Raw genomic sequence first — 27291 nt, 5'->3', positions numbered from 1 at the left:
ACGGTTACTAAAATGAAAAAAAAAAATATCAATAAATATTGATCCTGACGTACTGCCATTAAGTTTTAAAGCTGATCCCAAGCTAATTAATAGGAATACAGACCTCTGAGTTATTGCTTCAGACTGCAGCTATCCCTACGGCAATTTTAACCTTTCAAAAGCAAGCGCGTTGCTGTTACAAGGTGTGCTAGACCTTTGGGGTGTTTTGAACGATGTTCTGAAATGCTGAATAGTTATTTAGAAGAAAGAATTCCTCTGAGAAAAGATTATTTTATATTTATCTGGGACTGAATGACCAGCATGTTTAAAGCAGCTCAAAGCGATGCTGTCGAGCTCGCATCCCTGCCTATCAGTTTTATTTCACTTTGACTGCACTGTTGCCAAGCAACAAGTGCCAGACTCCCACATTTGCCTGCCTACTCGCTGCTCCCTATCAACTCATTTGTATTCCAGAAAAATACCAGGAAACCCAAGTTTCAGTCTGCGTTGCTGAAAGCAGCCTGCCTAAGAAGCCCTCTTGCCTGCGCCTACCGCCGGCAAGCTTTGGGTAGAACGCACAGCCCTGGAACTTGGGAGTGCGTTTCCTACCATACCCACCTGCATTTCGATTGTATCCTGCCCCCCCAGTCCTGTACCTGTACTGGGAAAACCCCACAACCTCCTTCCTGCTTCCACGCTTCTGTCAGCACGCCTGAGACTTTGAAGTCTGGGCAGCAGGTCATCCAGTTCGGGGGCTTGCACTGTGCCCCAAATAGCTTCTGGAAGACAGTGGTTTTTAAAGAGCTGCTGTTCAGTGAACGGTTTTGTTATGGCTGAAACGTTCTCATTTGCTCAAATGCTTTCAGAGCACTTAAAGTTGATTCCATGTAGGCTTTTTACAGGCAGTAGAATTTGACATCCTGGATTGAATTGTTCAGCAACGACACGTGCAGTATTTAATGTAATTTTCTCAACTCAGGGCGGTTTAGTCATAGCACCTCATTTTGTGATTTCTGCCCTACCTTGCAAGCTAAGCTGCTTTAAACCGTGTGGGATGAAACCATATGAACGAGCTAATTCTAGGGAATACCTACTTCTGAACATAAGTAGGTTGATACTGTTTCAGAGTCATTCAGTACTTAGCAAATTGTCCACAGAGGGCGACGGGCAGTGACAGTTTTTTTTAATACTGATCCTAGTTAGTGGAATTTATCAGTTCCTGTCAGATTATGTAACCTGGGGAAAATATACGGAACTTGTGCAAGTGGGCAACTCTTTCAGACTGCTGGTAGCCACTTTATATGATGAGACACTTCTGCTGGCCAGTGAAGGTGCCGTGCAGGTATTGCTTATGATCCAGGTTGTCTAAACTTTGACTTGGGTAACTAGTTCTTGTCTACCTAAAATGTATATGAAATGGGAGTCTTTGGGTTTAGTTGGTTTTTTAAGTTTTCTGTCGTATTAAACATGAGAGAAAAACATTTTGAGAGAGAAAGAGGTACCTTTTTCTAGTGAATAGAGATATACCTGAGGTGTTTGCAAGTTCTGAAGGGTAGGCCCTATGTTACCACTATCTCATCAGCTTGTTAATAAACAATATTAGGAATACATCGGCATCAAAATAATATAATTTCATATAACCATAATTTTCCCCCATAAGACATGAAGACTGAGCCAAATGTCTGCTTGAAATAGGTTTTTGCAATAAAATATTGTCTATTCAGTGATATTACTATGCTTGGCTGAAAAGAAGCACTGTCACTAATCCAGTTCAATACAAACGTAACTTTATTTGTACTTAAATGCCAATGAAATAACTGTACAAATTCATCGAGTAACATTTATTGTTAGAAATTAAAACACATTTCTGGTTATAGAAATACTGTTCACAATTGGAAAGTTGTGATTTCTGTGGTACCAGTGGTTGTCAATGGTCTACAAGAGAGCCCTCATTGACACCTAGGAGAAATAGGTAGAGGACGCCGGTCTCAGTAGTGAGGTTTTCTGGGTTTTGCAGCACCTTCATGCTACAATAACTGGAAATTAAATGGCCTGAAATGAGTGGAAAACATTGTATAAAGACTTGTCATATTAAGCGAATAATACTTTTTCAGTTAACTTGTTCATCAGTTTTCATTTCATGCTGTTTGCAAAACTTCATCTGTAGTATATCAAGTACCTTTGCCACATAATTTAAATTATTGTCCTAGAGTGGACAGAACCATGCGTGCAACTATTTCTACTCGCTGCCGGTGCAGGTGTCAAGGAGAATAGCGTTCATGCTCACCCTTAAAGCAAGAATTTGGGCATGTTCAGTGCCATGGATGGAAGTAATTCTTTTTTCTAAGTCACAAGATTCAAGGATTGTTTCACTGACATCTTGACAAGTAATTGCTTCATTGATTTGTTACTGATTTCATGTTTCTGATAAAGTAGTAGTTTGATACATTCTGCTGATTTGTGGTATTCTTGTAAGCGTAATGTATCAACATTCAGATTTTTGGATGTCACTTGAAATAAAGCTAAGGAGTTCCACATCATTTGTGTAGATAACTCCTTATTGAAGAGTATCATAGCATTGAACATCTCGTTTTTTCCTCTATTTTTTTTTTTTTTTAATATGGAGAGTGAGAAATAACTTGCCTGCAGTCTCTAAGTCAAGACAGAGCAAAAAGAGATATTAACCCCTGCTGCTTTCCCCATGCTGAGCTCGGACCATGTGGCTGTCTCCATTTACACCCTCTTTAGTCACTTCATGGCATTGTCATATTTCATTCCTAAATTCAAAACTGTTGTTCTTCAGGTTGAAAATATCCTAATACATATGAAGCAAACATAGATATACATGCTGGCGATTTTTCTCAGGAATAACTTCTGATTAGTGAAACAGCTAGTTTAGTTCCTCTGTTTTTTCCCTTCCCTTTGCATGTCGTCATAACTTACAAAGAATCTGTGCTGCTATATTACAAGAGTTGCTCACTGGCAAGTCAAGCAAGACAATGCAGATATGATACAGGCCTTCTATTTTTTTCCAGTTGTTTAGTGACAAAATCATACATCAAATCAGTACGTAAAATTCTGATGTTTTATTCTGTGCAAGTAAAATTAAAAATTTAAATACAAAATAAGCACGTTTTTAAAAACAAAATCATAGGTTAGTTTTACTCAATTAAGACATATTAAAATAAGTAGCAGCTTAGTCTCAAGACATTAGTGTGCACTTCTTTAATTACGAACTGTTGCTTTCTTTAGATCAGAGTCAGGACTTTGAATTTCTTGTATTTTGTTTCATTATTTCAACTGGATGTCTCAACTCCAGCTATGGATCACAGGAATACACTGCAGTTTTCACAAGACGCGAGCCCTTAGCCAATGAACATTGCCACTGCATGAAGCATTACAGCATAAACCAAAGAGATGTCACAGATACTCGCTTCGGAGGACGCACGGGTATTCGAAATACTTGTAGTGGATTCCTCTTTCCTTAAGGTAGCAGTTGTGCTTTGAGGCATTTTGGAGTAGTTTGTTGGCATTCCACTGGTGATACTTAAAGTCATAGGAGTAGTGGATGATCCTGTTGAATGATGGGTCAGGCTTGAGTTCACCTCAGTTGACTCTTTCATGTAGAATGTGTGTGTGGCTGCTGCTTCCTGAGAACTAACCTTCCTAGTGGTCAGCTCTTCTGGGTAGAGGAGCAGTGGTCGGTCCGTGCTCGTGAACAGTACGGTTTGGCTGAAGGTCGTCAAGGTGGTGACTTCCTTAGCTTTGATATGCAGTTTTGTCATTTTGGTTGGTTCGGTTGCCACTGGAGAAGCAGCTTCGTCTGCTGCCTTCATTCCTTTAATCATGAGGCTGGAGTCTGTACCTGTGGGAGCCGCTGAGGCTGGGGCGGAACTCATCCAAAGCCCAGACTGATTAGCACAGGGAGCTCCCACGACACTGGCAGCTGTTCCCTGCACCCATTTCAGCAAATAAGGGATATTTTGTTTGTCGCTGCAGGACCATGGGTTGTTATATAGAGTTACTACTTGCAACTGGCACCCATTTCAGCAAATAAGGGATATTTTGTTTGTCGCTGCAGGACCATGGGTTGTTATATAGAGTTACTACTTGCAACTGCAAGAGCTGATCAAAAGCCTTGTCAGGAATGTATGTGAACTTGTTGTTGTGCAGGTAGAGGCTTGTAAGGTGTCTTAGCCTCACCAGTGTTCCTGGAAGTATCTGGGACAAGAAGTTATTGGATAGATCCACTGTCTCTATGTTGTAGGGCATATTGGTTGGAACCGTCCAAAGTTTGTTGCTGCTGAGATTGAGAAACTTGAGACTGCTCAGTGTGTTGTTGATCAGAACAGCTCTTTCCACCATGTTCCTGGAAACATCCAGCACTTTAAGATTCCACTGGTAAGCTGTATCAAGTTTCTGAAGAACTTTAATGTTGTTGTTTATGGCATATAATTCCCATAAGGACTTGGGCAGGTGAGCAGGAACATTTTTGAGCAAATTATTTGAAATATCAAGGGTCCTCAAATTGGTGAATCTCGTTAGCTGATGATCAAGATCTACAAACTGGTTAAAGGACAGATTTAAATACGTAATGTTGTCTTGAAGTCCGTGTGGCAGTATAGTTAAGTTTCTGCCTGAACAGTCCACATTCCTGTCGTTTCCTGAGCATGTACAGTTAGAAGGGCAGATACCCAAAACGGTGGGTATGAAAAACAGAAAGACCAGCAGACAGGTAGATGTATTCAGTATCTGGTATTCCATTGTTGCCTGAAAATAAATATACCAAAATGACACCCTTTAAATCCAAGTAATATATTTTATTTTTTTAAAAGGGTTGTCTTTGCAGTGACCACTTGCAGAAGAACTTAAGTAAAAATATCAATAAACCCCTTTGTGGCATGGTCCTTTTTAGAATTGTTCAAAAGAGACTTTACAAAGCATCCCTTCATAGACTGTCATGTTGTCTGGCAGAATGAGACTTGTTTTTTCATCTCTCTTTCCCCCTCAAGCTCAAATGAGGGCTTTCTTCCGAAAATGCAAGTCTCTTCCAAATGTTATACAATGTCTGCTTCTTGTTTTTACTGATTTCAAGCCTATATTATGTTTGGAATAATGTGTTCTTTTATACAGGATGAAAAAATGGCTGTCAACTGGATCTGCTTTACAAATCTCTGCAGTAATGTAGCAGTCCCCCCCATACATGCATGCTATTTGCTTAAGCAGAATTGGTTAAAATACATCTTAAATTGTTAGGAATTTTGTTTGAAACTCAAATTCCATGTTCATGCTAACATGCACAGTATTATTTTTCCTCGTTAAAGTGTTAATTACATTCTCAAAGCTGGCAACACATGTTTGAAAGCTGAATTCATGTTAGTAAGAAATCTCTGACACTGCAGCAAATTTCTGGTGCAAGCATCTGTCATCAACTAACAAATTCATCCGTATTTCTGTCTCCAATTCTGTAGTAGTTTTTCGTGATTAAAAACAAAACCCACAAACTTACCGTACGCTCCTCTGCAGTATCAGCACATCATTTCTGTGAACGATTTAAGCTTAGAGGTCGCCTTGTTCTAGAGCGTAGCTCCAGTTGCTGTCTGAGGGTTGTGCTTGCCTCTTCAGCTGCATCCTATTGCTGCGAGCCGGGCTCTGCAACCACCTGATCTGCACTCCACGGGAGGACTGCAGAGCTCGCCGTGCTGCTGACTCAAATTTATTGCGAAGCGAGAGTATTCAAGAAAAGAGTTGTTTCTGATAATTCGGATCGGTTAACTTCTCCATCTCCGTGGTTTAGGCGATGTTAACGCCTCTAAACATGCACTGTAAGGCTGCCTGCGTAACCCGGACCGGCTGAAATCTCCGTAGCCTGTTTCAGCTTACGCTGTGATTCCATTTCAGTGTCCCTGTTCGAAAAGTCACGTTAAGCTCATGGGGTTTTTTACCTGCTCTTAACCTCTCCTCCTGTAATAAAGGTTAATGTGAATTTAGGCATCTATCTTAAGCTTTTTCAAGCTACTTTTTTAATCTTTCCCGATTTCTAAAATGTTCAGTTTTCTACTCCCCAGGCCAGGCTGTCACTTTATTGTCAGGTATAATGTAGCTCAGTTTGTAGGGTTTTACAGATCTGTACAGAAAATCTGTATCTAAACTTCTCCAAACAATATGGTAAGAATACAAGTATAGTTTATAATGCTGTTAGTTTTAACATGCTGTAATACAACCAGCCTTAAAAAAATTGTGTGTAACTGGGATGCTGCTCCTTAGGCATCACAATCATACAACTTGTATCAACAGTAAAAAAGCCTGTAAATATCTTTTCCTATATCCATTGTATGCACAGCAGCCTGGAATTGCATTTGCATAACTTATGACTTCAATTTTTAGTGGTAATTTAAAGATTTTGAAGTTTTTTGTAATAACATGTGCTCTGTGCAACATCCAGAAATATTCTCCCTCCCCAGGCATACTCAAAACCATGAACTCTCAGCCATTTTGCAGAGATGTCATGGAAAACTAGCTTCAGTCTCTGGCGACTTCTTCCTATAGCTCTAAACATTCCATACTGGTTAAAAAAAATAAAAATTACCTCTGAGACCACCCTCCTACTTCCCACCAAAAAGTTCCCGTATCGAAGTGCAGCGTTTTAGACAGGATGGTGAGTTTTGCTTGGACTCAGGGCCCAGAAAAGAACGTGTAAAACACTGAGACACCGTGAGTTAAAAGGAATTTGGCATCCATGCAACATTGCATTACTTTTAAAGTTTTTATTAGCTCTATTGCGTGCATTCTGAAAATGCTGCTTCGGAGGAAGAAATCAGTTAATATGCACAACTGATTCTGCTAATAATTTTCATGGGTGTTCTGCAAACTGCTTCTATTTTATCCACAAACCCCAAAGAACGTCTTTTTGTACTTTTTCTTCAAGAGTTTGGCTCCGTCTCAGCTTTAGTGACCGCTCTATTAATGGCTGACTTGCACTGTTATCTGCTTTACCAAACCACAGTGTGAAGTGACTGTACGTTTTACACCAGCAAACTTTTTGGCAATTATTAGTACAGAACAACCGGTGGCTGTTGGAGGATTCCTGTTTCAGATACCTGTAATCGTTCGCTGTCAAGTTGTTACCCACACTTAGGCAGCAGATGGCCTTTGTGAAAGATATGTGGATGTTGAGGCATTTAGATTTTGTTTTGAATTTGAAGGTTTGTATCTAAGGAAATACTCAATTGTGCTTTAAGTGACCGAAACATCTTTGAATTAGAAAGCTTTATTTAGATTAACTTGATTTCATTGCATTCACTTACACAGCCCTGTAGGACAAACAATTTGTAGAAGCCCCAAGTGCCTGTAAAGCTGTGCTGTTTCTACTGGAAGGCTGAAAAAGCTGGAAAGGGCCATGTCCGTGTGTAAGTTACAGATGTGTATACACTGGCACGCAAAGGTGGGCATGCTGTGTTCTCCAAAATCTGGAGTCGCTAGTTACAGATACCTGGTGGCACAATCTGTGTTGTGTTTTGAAATGATTTGCTTCAGGCAGAAGCAGGTTGTTCCTTTTTGTGAAAGTTGAAGTTAGGAAACACCGGGGAAATGCCTGGGCTTTGGTCTCATGGTTCTTGCCTGCATCAACTTCTCCTTTTTTCAGATATTTGAAGAATATTTAATTTAAGAAAAAGATGAAATATGCTGGAAGTGAGCTTTGGCAGCCTACACAGGGTCCTCTGACTGGGGCAGAGGTTCAGGGATCTCTTGAATTTCAAGTAACTCAGGTGGTGGAGGCAATTGTTCCTCTGTTTCTGAGTGAAATTCCTGGACCTTGCTGAGATCTGAACTGTGATCCTCAGTTGGCTCCCCCAGCCAGTCAGGTGGAGGTGGCAGGTCTGGAGATTCAGGTGAAGCTGCTTGGTGAGGACAGTGAGCTGCTGCGGAGGTGGGAGCTGGAGATGTGTCCGTGTCAGAAACTGAGGTCCTGGGTGCAGAGCAGGCTTCGGCTGGAGGAGGCAGATGGCTGTTCTCATTACTTGTAGTGCAGGGGAATGGTTTCTCTGATGTGGTGGGATCCTGCTGTAAGATTGTGTCTTGTTTCGATTTCCAAGGCAGCATAAATAAAACTGATGAACGTTTGGAGGGCTGGTCGCAGTCCATAAAGACATCTGGTGTGTCTCCATCTGCAAATGGAGAACGACCTGCCCAATTTGAGTCAACTAGAACTGGCCTCCTGCACCATTTCCACAGAACAATTACGATAATAGCCATTATCATGCTAACCAAAATGACGCCAATTATGAGTGCTGCTATCCAACTTCCATCATGAGGTTCTGCGTCTGCTTCGGGGAACTGGGCTGGTGGCGTAGCAGTCAGTGCTCTTCCAGATCGGTGTAAACTGGGTCCAGCTGCTTGCAAGGGATACAGAGGAGCTTTGTCTTCTCTTGGACTCCCGATAGTGGCGTATGCGTTTCTTCTATTGATGGAAACGTTGTGAGGTATTGCTGTAGAAAGTGTTTTCCAGATTTCTCCATAGAAGAGAACCAGTATTATTTGATTGCTGGCCATTTTCCTGCAGCCTCTTTAGATATGCCCTCTCCTACAGCTGGAATGAAGTAGAATATATTAATATGAAAACCACATTTGTTGTATTCTTACACTTTAAAACAATTTTCTGTTAATCCTCTATGGTGACAATAATGACCCAATGTTTAAAATTTCATGCCTGTTCCTCTTTGCATAATGAGCAGATTTGTCAATGACTTGACAAACAACAAGCAGATTTTTGATGCTATCTGCCATTCGGAATAAGTGACTTTTTTTAAGAGACCTTTTTTCGCCTATCAGAAAAAGGCATCAGCAGAGAAGTCCTAACAGTGTTTCAAGACAACCACATTTTTCAGTGATGTAAATCGCTGTGGACCTGGAACAAAACGTGAAACACTCACAGCAGTATTGACAGGCAGGATTGTCATGAGTTAATTGGCTTGTTTTGAGGATTTAGCTGAGACCGAAGTGAAAAGCTCTTTTCCGTTCGCTTAAACTTTTTATTTCCTGTTCCTGCCTCTCTTCAGCAGTTACGGGTAAAGTGTACTAATTTTTTTAAAGTTTCCAAATACTGCTACTGTGGTGGAACAGCATTCTAACGTTGAACATTTTTTATAGAGAAATTCCTGCATGTAGAACACTTTGTAGTGGAGGAGATTGTGTTAATGTTAAGTTGTTGGCATGAAAGATTTTTTTTATCTGTTCTGTTTAAAGTTCAGGTCTCCGAATGTCTCCGTATGAAACAAACGGTATAAAATGCATCTATTCCGTAGCAGTTTTCTATCTGATGTTATTGTCACGCCACTTGAACCAATTTATTAGTTACTATAATGCTAGTCATGTGAAGCTGTTTCTGGGAAATTAATATGCATAAATCTTTGTGGGTTTACAAATATGCAAAATTAAATTTCAGGTGAAACAGTGTAAGCTCATATGAGCAGTAAATTAATGCTTCTTGAGACCATTGTGATCTAAACTCTGTAAAAATGATTCAATTTAACTTTTATTCTGCTCCCCTCTCTTCAAAATACAGTCAAATAATACTTACACGTGGAGTTCGTGATAGTTCATAGTAACAACATCACACAACCTGCGTTTGAAACCTGAATACTTTTAAGTAGACATTCAACAAGAGCCTTGAATACAGCCGGAGCTTGGGACGTACACAGGGCTGTGCACTGTGCAGTTCCCTTTCAAACCAAACAATACCAACATTAAGCCTTTCCAGCTGGAAGCTGCTTCTTACCTGCACGTTTTTCCTCTGTCAAACAAGCATCCTCGTACTTTTTTTGCGTGAAGTCTTAGGAAGACAGGCTGAAAGTCAAGCGGCTTAAAATGGCTCGTTTCACATTGAGGGAGGGTTCTGCAGCTGAAGAGGAAGTTTGCCAACGCTTGCTGCAGGAAGTACCAAGAGTGGGGAGATTACTAAAAGCTTTGTTACACAGTGCACAGACTTTACAGGCAAACTTCTCGGCTCTGCTGTTTTTCTAAAACTCAGATTTTGTGGCTTTTTCCTCTGTGTGCCTACTAGGTAGAAATTCATAAATACTTGTTTGTCTTTCTTTGTTGAAAATAGCTATAGTTAATTCTGTGTGAGTCAAAAATAACACAAGTTTGGGCTGGATTGAATCTTACTGATTTAATTTCAGTGGTGGGTTTGGTGCACCGTCATGGTTATTAGTGGAAAAGCAACCTCAGGGTCATTACAGTGAGTCATAAAAAGCCATCTGACCACAGGATGCTGGCTTGCTTACGCATCTTCATTTGTGTAGTTGCATTAAAAGGCAGATAACTACAGGTTTCACCCTTCTGCCTCCTCCTCTCCGTATTATTTGTCTGTCTGGAGAGCTTTGGTACCTGCTGCCATCATCAGCGTAGAAGGCTGTGCTCTCTCAGCCACTCTTTTCCTTCCCACTGTGTCTTTGTCCGTACTGTTTAGTGTAACCCAGACTAATTTCTTTTGTCTCCTTGGACGTTTTTGCCTAGAAAGGCTGCCTGGCAAAAGGAAACTTCCACAATTATGTCCTCACAGCATTTTGCAAGTGTATTCTGCCAGTGCCAAGTAGCTACTGCCAGATCCTTCTGCAGCTTCTTCGTCTCCTCCTGTTTCTCCTGTTGTGCCACTCTCCTGATTGCACCAGTTCTCTTTTTCAGACTCTCCCTGCTTCTGCATCAAGCACAAACCCTGATCCCATACTCACATTATAATTCTTAGTTTCTTTTCTGATTCTGATGTCTCATGCCCATTCTCTTCAACCCTCGTAGTTTTGACCTATCTTTTGCCACAGTTCCCACCTCATTGACTTTTATTTCTTTCCTTCTACTGCTAGGACTGTGGTTCTTTCCTTTTTTGCCTGCTTTTTTCATCACCCTGCTGGTTTACTCCTTTAATCTGCTGCCCACCAACAGCTTACAGTGTTCCCATGTGCAGCCTGGCTAACACGTACAGATCCCTTCTCCCGCTTTAGTCCCGTTACCTTCCTAGCCGTGGGCACTTTTACAGCAGGTTCGATTCTCATGTTTGCATTCTCGGATTCTGTTTTTAGCACTGGCACAGCCTCTGCTGTTGCCTCCTGTGCTCATGGTCATTTTGGGGAAGGAGAAGGGAACTGCAATGCTGCATCTCGCAGCTCTGCCCTTTAGCTTTTTCTGTCACCAGTGTGAGATGTTCTCAATTCACCTCCTCTAAGTACGAGGTTGTCATCACTGCTCTGTCACAGTTTGCCCTTATTCTTCTCCTGGTCTTTCTCCTCGTGTTTTAGAAATGCCTGTAATCCCCTGTCTGCCCATTCTCATGCGATGTACTGCTCCTGCTCCCTTTGAGCTCCAAGTTCTGAATCTGTGGTTCCTGATGGATTCAGTGGAATTTGCCCTGTAGCTGTTTCTTTGTTTTCCCATTTCCAATGAACTTATTTTCTAATGATGCCAAATTCTGTGCTAAGCTTGCAAACTCCTTCCAACTTCATCTTCCTTACCACAGAAACCACCTTTGACACGGGCAGCTGCAGTTTTTTGAGATCTTGCGCTCTCTTGGCTTCCATGACACTGTCATCTTGCTCCTTCACTTGTCCTTTCAGCTACATTTCTGGGTGATGTGATGGAATATGAATTGGGGACTCAGTCACATGCCCTGATTCTCTCAAACTCATACAACCGTCTCTTGTGTCAAAAATGTTTATTGCAGATGCACAGGATGTTTAGGGCTTTGTTATTATGCCATTTTAGCACTTGTAACCATGATGCACAGATCTTCTTTCCCCCAAGAGGTAGCCTGTGAGAAGCTGCTCATGTTTCCGTAAAATAACAAAGCTGCTGTAGTGGCACCAGACACTGACATCTCCCCAGAAATATGGGGAAATCAGGTCTCCGTGAGAATATAACTAAAAGTTGTGGAATTTTGGGCATGTTCAAATTGGTTGTATTAGGACAAAGTGGCGTGTGGAGTGTGTTTTCTGTGATGTGAGAAATCACAGGTAGTCATCAGAGGAGACCTTTACTGACCTTCAGCAAATGTTACAGGATATAATGTTCCAAAATGCCTTGTGTAATATTTTTTGTAATATTTTGACTTAGAGAAACAGTATCACATGAATCAAGCTATTTAAAAACTGACGTGCTAGTTTATTGGAGATAACAAATTGAAATGGTTCTCATATTCTAACATAATACAAACTGCATAGATTCATACACAAAGTGGAAACACAATAAATACGATTCAAATCTCAGTCTGTTTCAGAAGCAATTAAGGTTTAAGAAATTCTTGATGGAAAGCTGGGAAGGTGTTTTGGTTTGGTTTTTTTGGGAGGGACGAGTTTCTGATTGGTAATTGCATCAAAGTTGTGCCTGCATTCTGGTTTTCTTAAAAAAGCGGCTTGGTTTTAGCTGCGTAGCAGTGTAGGGTTTGTTTATTAGACTAACAGTCCTTTCCGGGGTTTTTTCCCCTAATGAACTTTGAGAATGGGCAGTAGTCTGTCCGTTTGTTTTGTCCCATCTGGCTCCTCTCACCAGGATCTCTGGTCAAAGGAGTAAAACCAGTCTCAGAAGTATTTCTAGGAAGTTACTTAACACAGTCTTATTCCCTTGTAGATCTACAAGTTGCTATAGCACTCCCACTCTCATAACAGGAAAACCCAATAGCTTTCCTGTGTTAAAATTCAGGTAGTTGCTTCAAAGCTGAGTTTTTGCCTTATATTAATGACGTATAAAAGGCAAAAGATGAGTTATTACCCGAGTATGAATTAAATCTCGACTACAAAGTTGGTTAAAATGGATTTGTGTGGCTTTGGTTCTTTGTATTCCTGTTCGTCATCTATTTCTGTAGTGAGTTTCTCAGTAATTTCCTTGTCGGTTTTCCTTGAGATCGCAGCGTCTCTCCCTGATATCAAATCTTGCAGTATCGAGTCGGTTCCGGTTGTGTCCTTAGGCATCCTCTGCCATGTTCCTGCTGCAGTTGGCCATAAACTGTTAGTTGCCAAAATATCACCATTGCTCCTGGGCCTACGTTTCCCTCGCTGAGCTTTTCTGAGATGGGACATTTTGTTTGCCATTATGACTGTGGCCAGAAATAAGAAGGTGCAGATAAGCACAAGTGCTCCTATGATAATGAAGCAAATCAGTATAAGAGACTTGTTGTCTTCACAGGTTTCTTTTGGCGTTGTGCTCTTGGGTTTGCTGGTACTCCTGGGGCCTCCAGTGGCAGAAACAGCACTTCTGGCAGGGGAAGGTGTTGAATTTTGGGCCATTGTGGAGGACAAGGATTGTGGGGTACTTGTCTGCATTTCAAAAGGACCCGTTTTGCTGCTGAAATGGATGCTTGTAGGAGCATTTGTGTTGATTTCTGTTATGTTCTGGCTTCCACTTGGGGTTTGGGTGATAGGATTCCAGGTTTCATTTCTAACCCTAGGATAATTGGTGTGGTTTGCACTTGTTTGCAAACACAAAGAAAAGATTATCATGACAGGTAAGGCTAAGTGTGGTCTGCTGTGTCTCTTTGTCTTCATCTTCCTATTTAGTCACCTGCAAAAATACAAGTGATGGTATTAGTTCAGCAAATCCTAATACTTACAGGTTTGAGTCGGACTTCTTAGGGAAAAGTAGGCAGCAGCTTTTTGATGAAAAAAAATATGTAATGACCTCATTTTTATAGGATGTAGGAGGACGAGTTCATGTACTTGATACTCTGAAAGAATAGGTTGTCTCGAACTCCTGACAGTTTGAGGTTTATAGAAAATACATGAAGATTAAAAAGGAACGTGGAGCTAAGAGAGAAACTAAAGTGTTTCCTGCTAACCACTCAGTGATGCAGAGGCAGACTCTGGTAGTTCCTCCTCCGTAGAACTTCATCCGCTTTAAAGCTGGCCATACTACAACTGTATGCTTTTATACAGTGAAAGGAGAAACCCATGTAGAGCTTACAGGCTACTGTTTATTAATTTCCTGTATTGCCCAAATGTGGGAAATGTAACCATGCTTGTGAAGATGGTCAGTGAAAAAGTTAGTGTGCTCACCACAGAACTTCACATGGGACCCTCAGCAATCAGAAGGGTGAACCTGCCTGTCTTGCAAAATCCAACGGCAGGACTTTGCTCTGCTAAGGTCCTTCAGGAAAAGGAAAGAAGTGATACACCTGACGTATAGCCAGGGAACAAGCGATGGCTGCCTCTCCTTACAGGATGAAGCAGCAGCAAAAGGTACACATGGGCAGTTCACCCGTAATGTAGACTCCATTCCGAGATGAACCCTTGTGGTTAAGTTTGACCTAGAAATCATGTTAGTAATCAGCGACTGCTCAAGTAGATTTTTTATCTTTATATGGTAAAAATTGCCTAGAGGATGCCTTGTAGCAAAAACAGCAAAACCTTTTTGTTGTTGTTGAAACAAAACACTATTGCACATAAAGTTCTGCATGACCTGGAGAACCGTGGTACGTTTGCCATTACAGATATACTCCAACACTTAATGTTACTGGCGAGAGTCGCAGCTCTCTCTCTGCCTGCTCCCTCCCAGGGCTCAGTAAGTCCACTGTTAATTGTAGCTTTCTAGCCCAGATGTGCTTTTCTTAAAACTAAATTGATGTTGTTAAGCGCTTCACTTAAAATCATGGGAGCAAAGGAACCGATCGTTAAAGAGCGGGTTTTTTCTTTTTAATTCAACCCTTTGTGCCAAGGGTCTTCTCTGGGTACACAGGGTGATCTGCAGTGCGGAGAAACAACAGAGCTAAGTAGCGACTGTCACTGTTAGTTCTTTGATTGTCAATAACCTTTAACATTACCAAAAAACCCAGTTATCACCGCCTTTAATTCAGTTGGAGATAATATTTTTACAGGTTGTTGCTATCTTTTAGTTTCTTGAACTTCTTTAAAAATAGTTTTGCATATAACTTTCTACAAAATCTAAGAAACTGTGAAGTGGAACTTAAAATAGGAGAAGGAAAATGTGTGCTTACCTTGCCAAGAAGTGATCAAAAGAAATTGGTGTTTCAGATATTTAGTCCTTCAACAATAAAATTTCTTCGTGCGTGTATTTGCCCTTAGGATGCAATACGACCATTAACATGAGGCAAATAGGTTTAGACTGGTATTTTTTAAGCAAATCTGTAACTGAAATTATACGTCGTTTGCTCTAAGTGGAGAACTAAAACCACAGAGATGAATGACACGCTTCCTTTTTGTAACAACTGTACCATGACACGGTAGAGGGGGAAAAACACAAACTTGCCCAGATTAGCTCTCAGAGCAACAGGAAGTAACGCAGTGGGGGAAAAGCATCTTTTGACAGACAGATACTCTGTGTCCATGAAATTTATCTCCTCCGTTACCCTGCGCTCCGGTGGTTTGCCTCGTGTTGTCGAGAGTAGTGTCCCAGCGCACTCAGAACTGCGTACGTGTGGTAATTCTATATTGCAGTGTTTATCAGCCGTAGCCTGTTGGTTTGCTGTGGAAGAAGTGGGTTAATGCTGGCTTGCAGCAGTGATAGATCTGTAAAACTACCTTACATGTTCCTGAGCTGCTACTTTTTAATTACTTCTTCCTCATATAATTTTGTCTTCTCTGCAAACTCTGTCCAGACTCACAAAACTTGAAGAATCATTAAACAAGAACAAAAGTTTCTTAATGTTTACATGTTACCTGAAAGTTTTTCTGGAAAGAGTTATTTTGAAGACAAATCCTCTGCGCTACTCAGCCTTGACCGCTCTTAGACACACTCCTCCAGGCTTTAGAGAGTGCTGCAGACAGAGCAGATTAAATGAGTTCAGGACCCTTTGAAAATGTTGGCATATTGATGCCTAATTAGTCTTAATTAAGACTTCCAAAATAAATGTATATTTCCACATATAAAAATAGATATAATTTGAATCTCTGAGGAGGTTAGAAGTTAGTTTGGGGGACTTTGATTTTTAGCAAAACTCAGTTTTTCTCATGGAATCCGCTGTCGTGCTCCAATGTGGATTTTATTTTTCCTTTCAGTTGAATAAACCTCCTGTCTCTCTGGAAGCTGCGTGGCCGTGGTAGATTGGTTGGCACTTCCAGATGAAGTTGATTTAAATCCCAAGTCAGGGCTGGGCACTAAATGTGTCCGGAGTGTGAGCTGTGACAGATGCCTGCAGGCTGTCGCTGCCAGTCCAGTGTCATTGCTGCGGGTCCGTGGTGTTTTTAGAACTGAGAGAAAGATCAGTCTGATTTAGTGCAGAGTGATGATGTGTAAAGCACCACTCGAGTGTTTGTAATGTGGATCTAAAAACCAAACCCAACAATGTCTGTCTTGGTCTCTTGCAGATTCAAGACTGGTCAGATCAATGGAGATTTACTGATATACCATGTCCTGCTCACTCTGAAGCCATACTATGCAAAGCCATACGAAATTGTCGTGGACCTCACACACGCTGGCCCCAGTAATCGCTTTAAAACAGACTTTCTTTCTAAATGGTTTGTAGTTTTTCCAGGCTTTGCTTATGAAAATGTCTCAGCAGTTTTTATTTATAATTGTAACTCCTGGGTCAGAGAATACACCAAATACCATGAAAGGCTCTTGACAGGTCTGAAAGGAAGCAAAAGGCTTATTTTCATAGACTCTCCAGGGAAACTGGCAGAGCACATCGAACACGACCAGCAGAAACTCCCAGCAGCTACCTTGGCTTTGGAGGAGGACTTGAAGGTGTTTCACAATGCTCTCAAACTGGCTCATAAAGACACCAAAGTTTCTATCAAAGTAAGTCCTTTTAATGCCGTTCTTAGTGAATTGTTGTGTTTTTATAAGTATTTCAATATGTTTTTACTGTCTCTTAGTTCTCCTCTCCTGCCTTGAGTAGAAATCAGAATTTACTAGTGTAGCTGTTTAGGAAGTATAAAATTTAATGCATTTATCTTTATAAAAGCAGAAGTGTCAGCCTATTCTCTCTCTCTATTGTTAACAATAGGTGCTGAACCATTTTTCTGTTCTCTTTCCAAGGTTGGGTCAACAGCTGTGCAGGTGACATCAGCAGAACGAACGAGAGTCCTGGGCCAAACAGTGTTTTTAAATGATATATACTATGCCTCTGAAATTGAGGAAATATGTCTTGTGGATGAGAACCAGTTTACCTTAACCATTGCCAACCAAGGCACACCACTCACCTTCATGCATCAGGAGTGTGAAGCCATCGTTAGGTCCATCATTCACATACGGACACGGTGGGAGCTGTCACAACCAGATTCCATCCCTCAGCACACTAAAATCCGTCCCAAGGATGTTCCTGGAACGCTGCTGAACATAGCGCTGCTCAACCTGGGAAGCTCAGACCCCAGTTTGCGGTACAGATCGTTTAAATTCATATCGACTTTGATGAAAAATGTGAATTCTTTCCAAGGTTTTCTTAGTGTTAGCAAATCTCTCCTGAAGAAGACAATTTATCTTTCACCACAGCTCCATAAAATGACATTTTTAATATAAAGAAAGATTGGGGTTTCTAGAGGTGAAGACAGACATGCAGTATGTCAGAGTAACTGAAGAAGTGTAAGAAGCTTTATTTCTCTTTATAAGGAGAAATACTTCTGCTTTGCAGTATATTTATTTATTATTGATTTTCATGGTGCTGAACGTGTCATTCAGTAAAGTGGGAGCTGTACCCCTTAGAGCAGGATCTCAGGACTGCCTCAGCCTGGGGGCTGGCTCAGGGGCAGCCCCCGCTGGGGCCCTCAGCTGCGGCTCTCCCAGCAGCTCAATGGAGATATTTGGAATTTCCTGGAACTGAAAGCTGATCTGTGAAGGCTGGTACAAAGTCCTCCAAGCATACTCTTTAACCTCATCAGAAATCATTTAAAGCAAGTGGAGGAGTAATTTCTTTCATTTCTCTAGGGCAAATGTTTTTGTCTCTGAATCTTGACTGGTGCAGGGAAAAAGTTCAGGATGTAAATGGGATCTCATATGTAGCAGTATTGATGTGATTTTTGAGGTGTCAGTACTCCTCTGATGCCTTAGTGTAATATGTATATTTTAAAATGTACACGAACACTACTACAAGTCACGTTGCTTGCTCTGTTCCAGGTCTGCTGCCTATAACCTTCTATGTGCCTTAACCTGTACCTTTAATTTAAAGATTGAGGGCCAGTTACTGGAAACTTCAGGTCTGTGTATTCCTGCCAACAACACGCTATTTATTGTATCTATTAGTAAGACTCTTGCAGCTAATGAACCACACCTTACCCTGGAGTTCTTGGAAGAGTGTATTTCTGGATTTAGCAAATCTAGTAAGTAGCACTAGTATTCCTTAACGCTAACCGTGAATTTGAAAGGATCTCGGTCGGCAGCTGCCTGCCTTAGTCAGTACAGCTTCCGCATGTCACTGAGTCACAGCGTTTAAAGTGCAAATGCTTCTTAGAGCTGTTTTAGCTGTTTTTTCCAGATTATCCATTTATAGCTGTTTCTTAATAACCAAGTTGTGTGACACGCTGAAGCCGGGCAGCTTCACAGGCTGGAGCAGCAGCTGTGGGAGCAAAAACATTCCTTTCCACATTTGAATGTGCCCTTTCCTTTCTCGTGAAGTAGACTAAAAAGGCAACTGCCTTTTTAACTTTGAAAGTAATGTTAAAACAGTTTTACCAGACATCTCATTTGTTTAAAGGGTTCAGTCCATGCAGAGCAGTCACAATACTAGGTACTTGTTTCGTAGCGCTGTTGATAGTTCTGTGCAGGAGCACTTTGGATAGAGCTCTGTCAGGCTGTTACTAATTCACCAGAAGTAGAGAATGCTGCCGAACAAAAATCAAAATCTGAGGCTCCCAAGAGTTACAGTTTAGTCATATAAAGGTTAATCTTTTCAGATTGTTCATCTGTCTCAATTGAACGTCCGCCATCCTTTTTCCTAGACATAAAGCAGCTCTGACTTTACCAGCGGAAGCTGTTTAGAATAAGTTCCTGAGATGGAAAAGAACTGATACTAAGTAGTCTTGCCTACTGCTGAATGTACACATCTTCCTGTCGTAGCTCTTAATAAGATTAAAATGTCAACATCTCCGTGCCAGACTGGTACGGATGTGTCCTGGATGCCTGTATTAGAGTGTGTTCCTTTTTAAAACTTGTCCGTTTGCCCAGTGCTATTTGCTCAGCTCTAATGGTAATTATTCTAGACAGTAAACCGGAAAGAAATAGTACTCACAAATAAATATTTACTTGTAACTAGAGACCAGTGCTGATTCTGTGTTACAAAGTGGATTTTTATTTCAGGTATTGAACTGAAACATCTTTGTCTGGAGTATATGACTCCCTGGCTGTCCAATCTGGTCCGATTCTGTAAACACAATGACGATGCGAAGCGCCAGCGAGTCACTGCTATTCTCGATAAGCTTATAACAATGACAATAAATGAAAAACAGATGTATCCTTCCATTCAAGCTAAGATATGGGGAAGTCTTGGACAGGTACAAATTCTGCACAGCTTTATTGCAATGTTTATAAACAGATTATAGAGTTTTTAACCACTTAAATGTTAATGCAGAAAAATAAAATGGATCTTGACCTGACCAAAGTCTCTGAGCTGTATGGAGAGGAGAATGCACGTTTCTATTCTATAAAACACATCATAAAATCATTAACGATCTCTGGCCTCTAGAATTGTCTTCCTGGCCCTCATGGAGAATTAAAAGTGTTTGGTATTAGTAGTAATTATTTCTTCAAGCCCCCTGAGCGTACAGTACTGGATGGAAAAAAGCGAAGTACAAGCCTTCAGAGGTGTGCTAGGCACATGGCATTGAAAGAACTCTTCCTTTTTCTGCTTGCACTTTTGAAACAGCCACGCTTTGATTACAATGAATGGAATATTGTCCCTCCTGTTAACCATTAGCTTTAACACTTACCTAAACCCCGTCCCCATCCTCCCTGCAAAGTAAAGAAAATAAAGCTGGCATCGTATATGCCATTTGTGACAGAAGTGTCTGGACAAACAAGACCAGCTTTAGTTGCCATGACCAGGCGCGTCACAAGCTTCGTGTCAGCTTCCTCATGGTCGTGCTATTTTTGTTTTTTAACTGTCGTCCAAACTGATGCAGCTCAGCATCACAAAGCTGCTCGTGGAGACTGTGGGAGAACTGTCAGAGGGCTGCATGAGTGCGTTTTCTTGCTTGGTCCAGTTGGACAAAAAAATCCAAAACCAAACCAAAGCCCTGTGTATTTTGAAAGCTCAAGTCACTTTGGGAGCAATGTGACTGTCTTATCCAGTATGAAAGTCTGTTAACAGGTAAATATGGAGAAAACAAAATCAAAAGATTAAATATTCCACAGCAGTCAGAGGAAAATTTATCACTGACTTAGCTGACCCTGAATTACACCCGATTTTCATAATACAAAGAGAACTGCATTCGGACTGTTCCTGAAATAGCATTAACCTTGGCCCGCACGTTACATTTAGAGTTCACTGTGTCCTTGGGAAGATTTGATTCTTACCTGCATATATTAAAAGTCCTTTGGGTTTTTTTTTAACGTGAGATTTTAACATGAGTTCTAACATAGTTTGTTTTACTTGTAGCCATATTCAGAAGTGGCTGGTGCTGGGTTTACTGTGCAAAAACACAGTGAATCTGACTGATTACAAAGAATTTTTTTTCGCCAACAGATAACAGATCTCCTTGATGTAGTGCTGGACAGTTTCATCAAAACTAGTGCCACAGGGGGGTTAGGATCCATAAAAGCCGAGGTGATGGCAGACACAGCTGTAGCGCTGGCTTCTGGAAATGTAAAACTGGTTTCAAGCAAAGTGAGTTTCCTCTTTGCTTTAATTTCCTTTTGTATAATAATTTGAATTTCTATAATAACGTGACACTGAGATGCTTTCAGTACAGGTAATAATGCAAAAAACACGATAAAATAGGTTCCAAGAGCTACAGTAATTCTAATTTTAAATTGTAATGTTTCTTACTGAAATTTTGAGACACAAAACGGTCGCTCTCTTCTTAGGTGATTGGAAGGATGTGTAAAATAATCGACAAGACCTGTCTGTCTCCAACGCCTACACTGGAACAGCACCTGATGTGGGACGATATTGCTATTCTAGCCCGTTACATGCTGATGCTCTCCTTCAACAACTCTCTGGATGTGGCGGCACATCTCCCCTACCTCTTTCATGTAGTCACGTTATTGGTGGCCACTGGTCCCCTTTCTCTCAGAGCTTCCACTCACGGTCTCGTCATCAACATCATTCATTCACTTTGCACTTGTTCACAGCTTCACTTCAGTGGTAAGTTTTCTTCAGCTTAAGCTGGTTTATCCCTAGTTTAAGAAATATTTGAGTCATCTTTCTCTCTTCGAGCTCTTCTGAGAGTTTGAAAAGCCCGTGTTGTAGTGTAGTCAGCTTGCACAGGGATCAGGGTGAGGAGGTATCTACACCCAGTGAGTATGGAACTAAAAAATGACCATCTGGTTTAGAGCAGGTGCATAATGTAAATCGTCTGTATTAGGGGTTTTAGAAAAAGAGAAGAAAGTACCAGTAAGTTCCTGTAATGCAGAGAAAGGAGAAAATCTGTCTGTGCTAAAACTGGCTGATGTGCATCTTTTGAACGGTTGCGTAACGTGGTAACAAAAATACCAGTTACGTAAGGGATTTGTGAAACTCTGCTGTTAAAACAGGTAGTTTGCATACTGCTGCATTTAGCAGTCCTAAAATAGTCTGTATTAGCAAATGTGTAGTTGTCACTTCTTACTACAGAAGTGCAGTATAAAACCAGGTTAGATTCTGTGCAGCAAAAAGAAGTTTATGGAATCTTGCCTCTTTTTAAGTACCTGAAAGCTCATTGTATATCAAAACATACCGACAGGTGCGAGTGTAAATAGACACGCACACACGTGCAAAGGAAAGCTTTGCTCTGATGCGCAGAGAGAAGACCAAGCCTTCCTGTTTCAACAGGGAACTTGAAGTACACCAAGGCAAACTGAAAGCTGAGAACTGTAAAAATGTTTAGTGCTAGTAGCAGGGCCTCTGATTTAAGTGGCGTTTCTTCATTTCTGTGCCAGAGCCAAAGGCAGAACTTGATTGCGGTTTGGACTCATAGTTCTGTTGGTATTTCAGAGGAGGAACTCTCCAGCTTTCCATCTCCTGAGTCAGTGTGAGGAGAAGGTTCACAGAACCGCATCTTTGAACAAGTGTCTTTCTCCCTGTTTTTAGAATACATCTCCTGCTGACTGGTTTCAGCAGTCTGTGCAGCAGACCACCGTTGTGGTGGCACTCCAGGACAAGTAGCACAGAAAACAGGGATGGGTGTGTAGGATGGCGGGCCACTTCTGTATTCGTGGGAGAGTGAGCCTCCGGGACTTTAAAGTATGGATTGAGTTTCAGTGGGTTGAATCTAATATGTAAAAATTTATTCAACAGAGGAGACCAAGCAAGTTTTAAGGCTGAGCTTGACTGAGTTCTCTCTGCCCAAATTTTATTTGCTGTTTGGAATCAGCAAAGTGAAATCAGCTGCAGTCATAGCGTTCCGCTCCAGCTATCGAGACAGGTCGTTCTCACCCGGTTCCTATGAAAGGGAGACGTTTGCACTGACCTCACTGGAAACTGTTACGGAAGCTTTGTTGGAGATCATGGAGGTATGTGGTTCAAACCAAAAGGAATTATGACCACCGTGCTGTGGTAATGAATAGTTAAGTAGGTGACTTGTGAGAATGGAACTAACTGCACAGACCAAATTTTACAAATACTTTTTCTTACTGTTGCGTGTATTCTAACAATGTAATTTTTTTTAGGCTTGTATGAGGGATATTCCAACATGCAAGTGGCTGGACCAGTGGACTGAACTAGCTCAAAAGTACGTCGCAGATCTCAAAACATAACCCCTGCCTGTGCAGTACACTGAGAATGCTGCGTGTTTGGTTAATATTGTGTACTCTTTCTTCGCAGGTTTGCATTCCAGTATAATCCATCCCTGCAGCCAAGAGCACTGGTTGTCTTCGGCTGCATAAGTAAACGTGTGTCACACGGACAAATAAAACAGATCATCCGAATTCTTAGCAAGGTATGTGGGGCTATGTCTGTCCCCCTTTGTGACTCATAGAACAGCTATTTTTGCATTATCTTCCCATCAAAGACAGAACTCGGCTTAAGTTGAGGAGAAATCTTTTTTCAAGCGTATTCTTGAATAGAACTAACTGGCTGGAAATACACTTTTTGTAGGCCAAGCTTTTTATTTTAAATCTATTTGGTGGTGATAAGTTTCGTCTAAGTTACTTCCAGAGTAACAATGGTTTTCAATATTGATTTTAAACTCTCAGACACTGAGATTGATCCAGAAGTCAGTATTTAAATAAATAAGAATTTTTCTGTTAAGTCTGCATGCACATGCTTCACAACTTTCTGATTTTTAAAGGAAGTAAATAATCTCATGTGTTACAAGTACATACAATAAAAAAGAGCTGGGCATTCATGTAAGAAAACTCTGGAACAGGCTGCCCAGCTTGGTAGTGATCTTCCATGGTGTCTAAAGAAGGTTGTGTTCCATACCAAGTAAACAGTTTGCTAACTCTGTTTCCTTTGAGCATTTTCGAAGAGTTTTATGGACATAAACTTCAACTGAACAGCATCTGACTAGTAAAAGAGCTGTTCTCTAGTTCTTGCACCCTGTTCTGCACCCGTACTTTTCTAGCAGACATTGTACAATTGCTTTCAGCAAAACCTGTGTCACTTCGGTGTAAATCTCCATTTGTAATAGTCCTTGAGAATTGGTTTTAAATGACATCAAGCTTTGTAAACTAATTGAGAGCAACAGTTACTGTTTAGAGCTTTGATCTTCTCTTTACAGAGATCTATACAAATCTAATTATCATTGTATTTTTAATTACTATTTTTTTCCCCTTACACAAAGGGACTTGAGAGCTGTTTAAAAGGCCCTGATAATTACAACAGCCAGGTTCTGATAGAAGCTACGGTTATAGCACTCACCAAGCTGCAGCCTCTTCTTAATAAGGTAAACAACTGGACTTTTAGAGTAAACAGTGAACATATTTTGTAAAGGAAAATTGTGATTGTAGGTATAGTCTCAAAAATATAAGTAAGCGTTGGGGTGTCTGAAGCTCACACTTCACTGCTGTGACTCATGCTCGGAAGCCCTACATATGGGAAATGTGTCAGAGATGTGCAGAGGCTTTCAAAATGCTGTAGAATGTTCTGTTCCGCTCCATCAAATCGGGCTGTAGCAATACAGGCAAAGGCCATACCACAGGCTGTCTTCATTCTTCCCAAAAGATTGTCAGTCGTGGCTTTCCAATGTGCGGTTGCCGATACCTGCCTTTTAGGTCATGGCTTGTAATAAACGTTCGTCTTACCCGATGGGCTATTAACTGAGCTGTCTGTGTGGCACTCTCTGGGACGTTATTTGGGCAGTGTGCCAACAGAAAAACCTGCTGCTTAAGAAACCCAGGATTTGTTGATTTGTTGAATGCCAGTTCCTCCCGCATGCTTTTTGATTTGGAGAAGAAATTGCCTGGCTAGTTCCATGTGCAGAGCTGCAATCCATCTTCAACGTGGGCCCTCGAATGGAAAAAACCAGACGTGTTTCTGTTCAGTCTGGTGCAGGGCAATGTGCATCTGATGGGTGTGTGAGCAAGGGAAGGAATATCGGAGAGGAGGAATGGCTTGGGGGGAACAAAGGCTTGAAATGCATTTGCTTTCTGCTCTTCACCTGTTCGGTGCATTAAGAGTGCAGGTTCACGTGAACATGTTTCTGTGCTGGAAGGGCTGTGCTTGAGGACAGGACCTGCTACAAGGGCAGTAATGCATGTACATAGCCATGGGTCAGTCTGGTTTGTCTGTCGGTTGCAGGAACTGACCTGAAATCACAGCTTTTTGTGTTTCCCTCCAGGACTCGCCCATGCACAAGGCCCTCTTTTGGGTGGCGATGGCAGTGCTGCAGCTAGATGAGGTGAATTTGTACTCAGCAGGTACGGCCTTGCTCGAACAGAACCTGCACACCCTGGACAGCCTTCGGGTGTTCAATGATAAGGTAAGCGCTGGGCAAGCAGCTGTCACTCGCCATTGGTTTAGGGAAGCAATTAGATCTGTTAAAGGAAAACACATTCCTTCTTCTCACAGACACTCATAGCAACTAAAACCGCAGTTTGCATTAGAAATTGTTTCACGTGGGTATTATCACCAGTGAAACTAACACATAGAGATGAAGCTTTCATTATTCTGTTCTAAAGTGGAACAGAAATACATAGATGTGTTCTGTTCAAGAGCATGTTCGGTATTTCTGTGTAACCTCTTAAAATTACTGCTTTGTCCTTTAAGAAAAAAACAACCACCCTTGTGCTACGCTGAGTAACTGTCAATGAGATGCTCCTGTATTGTGTTTTTTTCTGGGTCAGAGCCCGGAAGAGGTATTCATGGAGATCAGGAGACCACTCGAATGGCACTGCAAGCAGATGGATCATTTCGTGGGGCTAAATTTCAACTCCAACTTTAACTTTGCACTAGTGGGACACCTCCTGAAAGGTAAGAGAACATACTGCTCTTCAGTTTAGATGGACACTCTTAATTCAGAAATAAAAACAAGGCCAAGGATAAAGGGGAAAAAATAGTGGTGGGTTTTAAGTAACTTGGATTGCAGAATAGATGCAGAATTAAATGTTCTTTGGCTAAAGGACTTTGCCAGGTTTCCCTTCTCCATGTCCTGTGAAGGTCTTTAGTGCTAATGGTATAAATTCTTAACTGCCACAGGATGTGTGGCTTCATTTGCTGCTGTTCTTTACTTCGTCCTCCCAGAATGCTCTTTCTCTGACCAGGCTTACTGCTCCTTTTAGCAGACTGATTTGTGAGGTAATAGATACAATACATGCACAGACATGTGAAATGATGCGATTTTGGGGGGAGGAACAGAACTAGTCTTGAATGTGCAATTTCTGTTGGCATCGTGCTCCCTTATCCTTTGTGTGAGGTGTCCTGAGAACATGCTGAAGAATATTTATAGATTATACAAAATACTAATGCTTCATAGATATGCATTCAAAAATTAAATACAGTATTTGATTTCTTGACCTCATTTCTTAGGGTACAGGCATCCGTCTCCTACCACTGTAGCAAGAACAGTAAGGATTTTACATACACTACTAGCTCTGGTTAACAAACACAGGAACTGTGACAAGTTTGAGGTGAACACCCAGAGTGTTGCTTACCTGGCAGGTAAAGTTAAACACACAAACCTTCTTCTAGATTTATGCTAACTGAGAAGGAGCGGATCAGTTTGGGAGTTCTGACAAGTTTAGGTTGATAATGTTGTGCCAGCATAAGGGAAACTTGTAAGTGGAGATGGACAAGAGTTGAGGTGAGGCTGGGTTGGCAAGAGCTGTGTGTGACCCGCGGGCTAGCCAGCACAGGACCTGCTGCGCACCTCTGGAAACACTGCAGAGAGGCTGGAGGGTTCTCACTTCCAATACCGCAGCAGCTGCCTTAGAACAGACAAATCTCTGGTGGTCTACACATAGAAATTGTGACCATGAGAGGGCAGGTGTTTACACTATGTAACTGTATCTGGATGGGGAAGGACTATAATTCTTTTAAATGACCTACTGTTAATCTTTACGCTTCTGTAAAGTGTAATTACATCTCGATGGTCATTGTTGTACTAAGTGAAAATTGTAAATTGGTGGAATATTGCTTAAAGTCTTCACTGTATTCCGACCGTGGAAAACTTATTAGCTCTCTTTGAATTTGTAGCTTTGCTGACAGTATCTGAGGAAGTTCGAAGTCGCTGCAGCCTAAAACATAGGAAGTCTCTCTTGTTGACAGACGTGTCAATGGAAAATGTTCCTATGGATACATACCCCATACATCACAGTGACACTAGCTATAGGTTGGTTGTCTAACTTCTAGAGAAGTTCTCCAGATGTCAATGTCTGTTTCTTTTAGTCAGTTATCTAAAGGTAACCTGTGGCCTATTGAAAACTGAAAACCCCGTCCACAAAGCTGCTAATGTGCTGTTACTGGTTCCAGATCGATACGCTGCTTACAGTGATTAAGAGTCACAGGGAAGTCTGGGTATTTAATTCATACAGATGTAATTTCGGGATCAGTAAAGCTATTCAGGGCTTAACTGCTTTGGAGCTTGTTAAACTTTTTGCTAATGTCTTTCTTCAAGACCTGATTTCATCTCGTTTTTCATATGTATTTTAGAAGAAAAATTTCTTTGTCCTTTTAAGAGCTTTAAGACATGTACCAAGCACACCCTTGGCCCATGTCATTGGAAAATCTGGACCCGTTAGAGCCTGTCTTTAAGCAGCCACAGAGATAAGCTAAGAAGTGGACCCAGCAGCAACCTGCAGAGG

The 27291-nt window shown here is 41.3% G+C and overlaps 3 protein-coding genes across 3 annotated transcripts in view; 1 reads left to right on the top strand and 2 right to left on the bottom strand.

The window, feature by feature from the left end:
- NF1 (neurofibromin 1) overlaps positions 1 to 27291 on the top strand; it is a gene marked incomplete at its 5' end in the record, with an annotated part of 45554 nt that overhangs the window by 5920 nt on the left and 12343 nt on the right. Inside the window, 14 exons of the mRNA XM_010140687.1 lie at positions 16287 to 16719; positions 16960 to 17300; positions 18034 to 18236; positions 19213 to 19406; positions 20597 to 20737; positions 20938 to 21217; positions 22349 to 22563; positions 22720 to 22781; positions 22874 to 22988; positions 23835 to 23936; positions 24831 to 24971; positions 25336 to 25462; positions 26018 to 26149; positions 26684 to 26819. Of these exons, the coding sequence (XP_010138989.1) occupies positions 16287 to 16719; positions 16960 to 17300; positions 18034 to 18236; positions 19213 to 19406; positions 20597 to 20737; positions 20938 to 21217; positions 22349 to 22563; positions 22720 to 22781; positions 22874 to 22988; positions 23835 to 23936; positions 24831 to 24971; positions 25336 to 25462; positions 26018 to 26149; positions 26684 to 26819 (2622 nt within the window). The remainder of the gene's footprint in view (positions 1 to 16286; positions 16720 to 16959; positions 17301 to 18033; positions 18237 to 19212; positions 19407 to 20596; positions 20738 to 20937; positions 21218 to 22348; positions 22564 to 22719; positions 22782 to 22873; positions 22989 to 23834; positions 23937 to 24830; positions 24972 to 25335; positions 25463 to 26017; positions 26150 to 26683; positions 26820 to 27291) is intronic.
- OMG (oligodendrocyte myelin glycoprotein) lies at positions 3345 to 5599 on the bottom strand. The gene is made up of 3 exons (XM_010140684.1): positions 5489 to 5599; positions 4015 to 4749; positions 3345 to 3932 (listed from the first exon to the last, which is right to left on the bottom strand). Exons 2-3 carry the CDS (start codon positions 4741 to 4743, stop codon positions 3345 to 3347), a joined length of 1317 nt encoding a protein of 438 aa, XP_010138986.1. The 5' UTR covers positions 4744 to 4749; positions 5489 to 5599.
- Positions 12750 to 13511, bottom strand: EVI2A (ecotropic viral integration site 2A). Its single transcript, XM_010140685.1, has one exon. It carries the CDS (start codon positions 13509 to 13511, stop codon positions 12750 to 12752), a length of 762 nt encoding a protein of 253 aa, XP_010138987.1.

Source organism: Buceros rhinoceros, unplaced genomic scaffold (assembly GCF_000710305.1).
Source record: "Buceros rhinoceros silvestris isolate BGI_N320 unplaced genomic scaffold, ASM71030v1 scaffold15657, whole genome shotgun sequence".
NCBI lineage: Eukaryota > Metazoa > Chordata > Aves > Bucerotiformes > Bucerotidae > Buceros > Buceros rhinoceros.
Note: the sequence above shows the minus strand (reverse complement) of the source record. Positions and strands in the feature narration are given on the sequence as shown.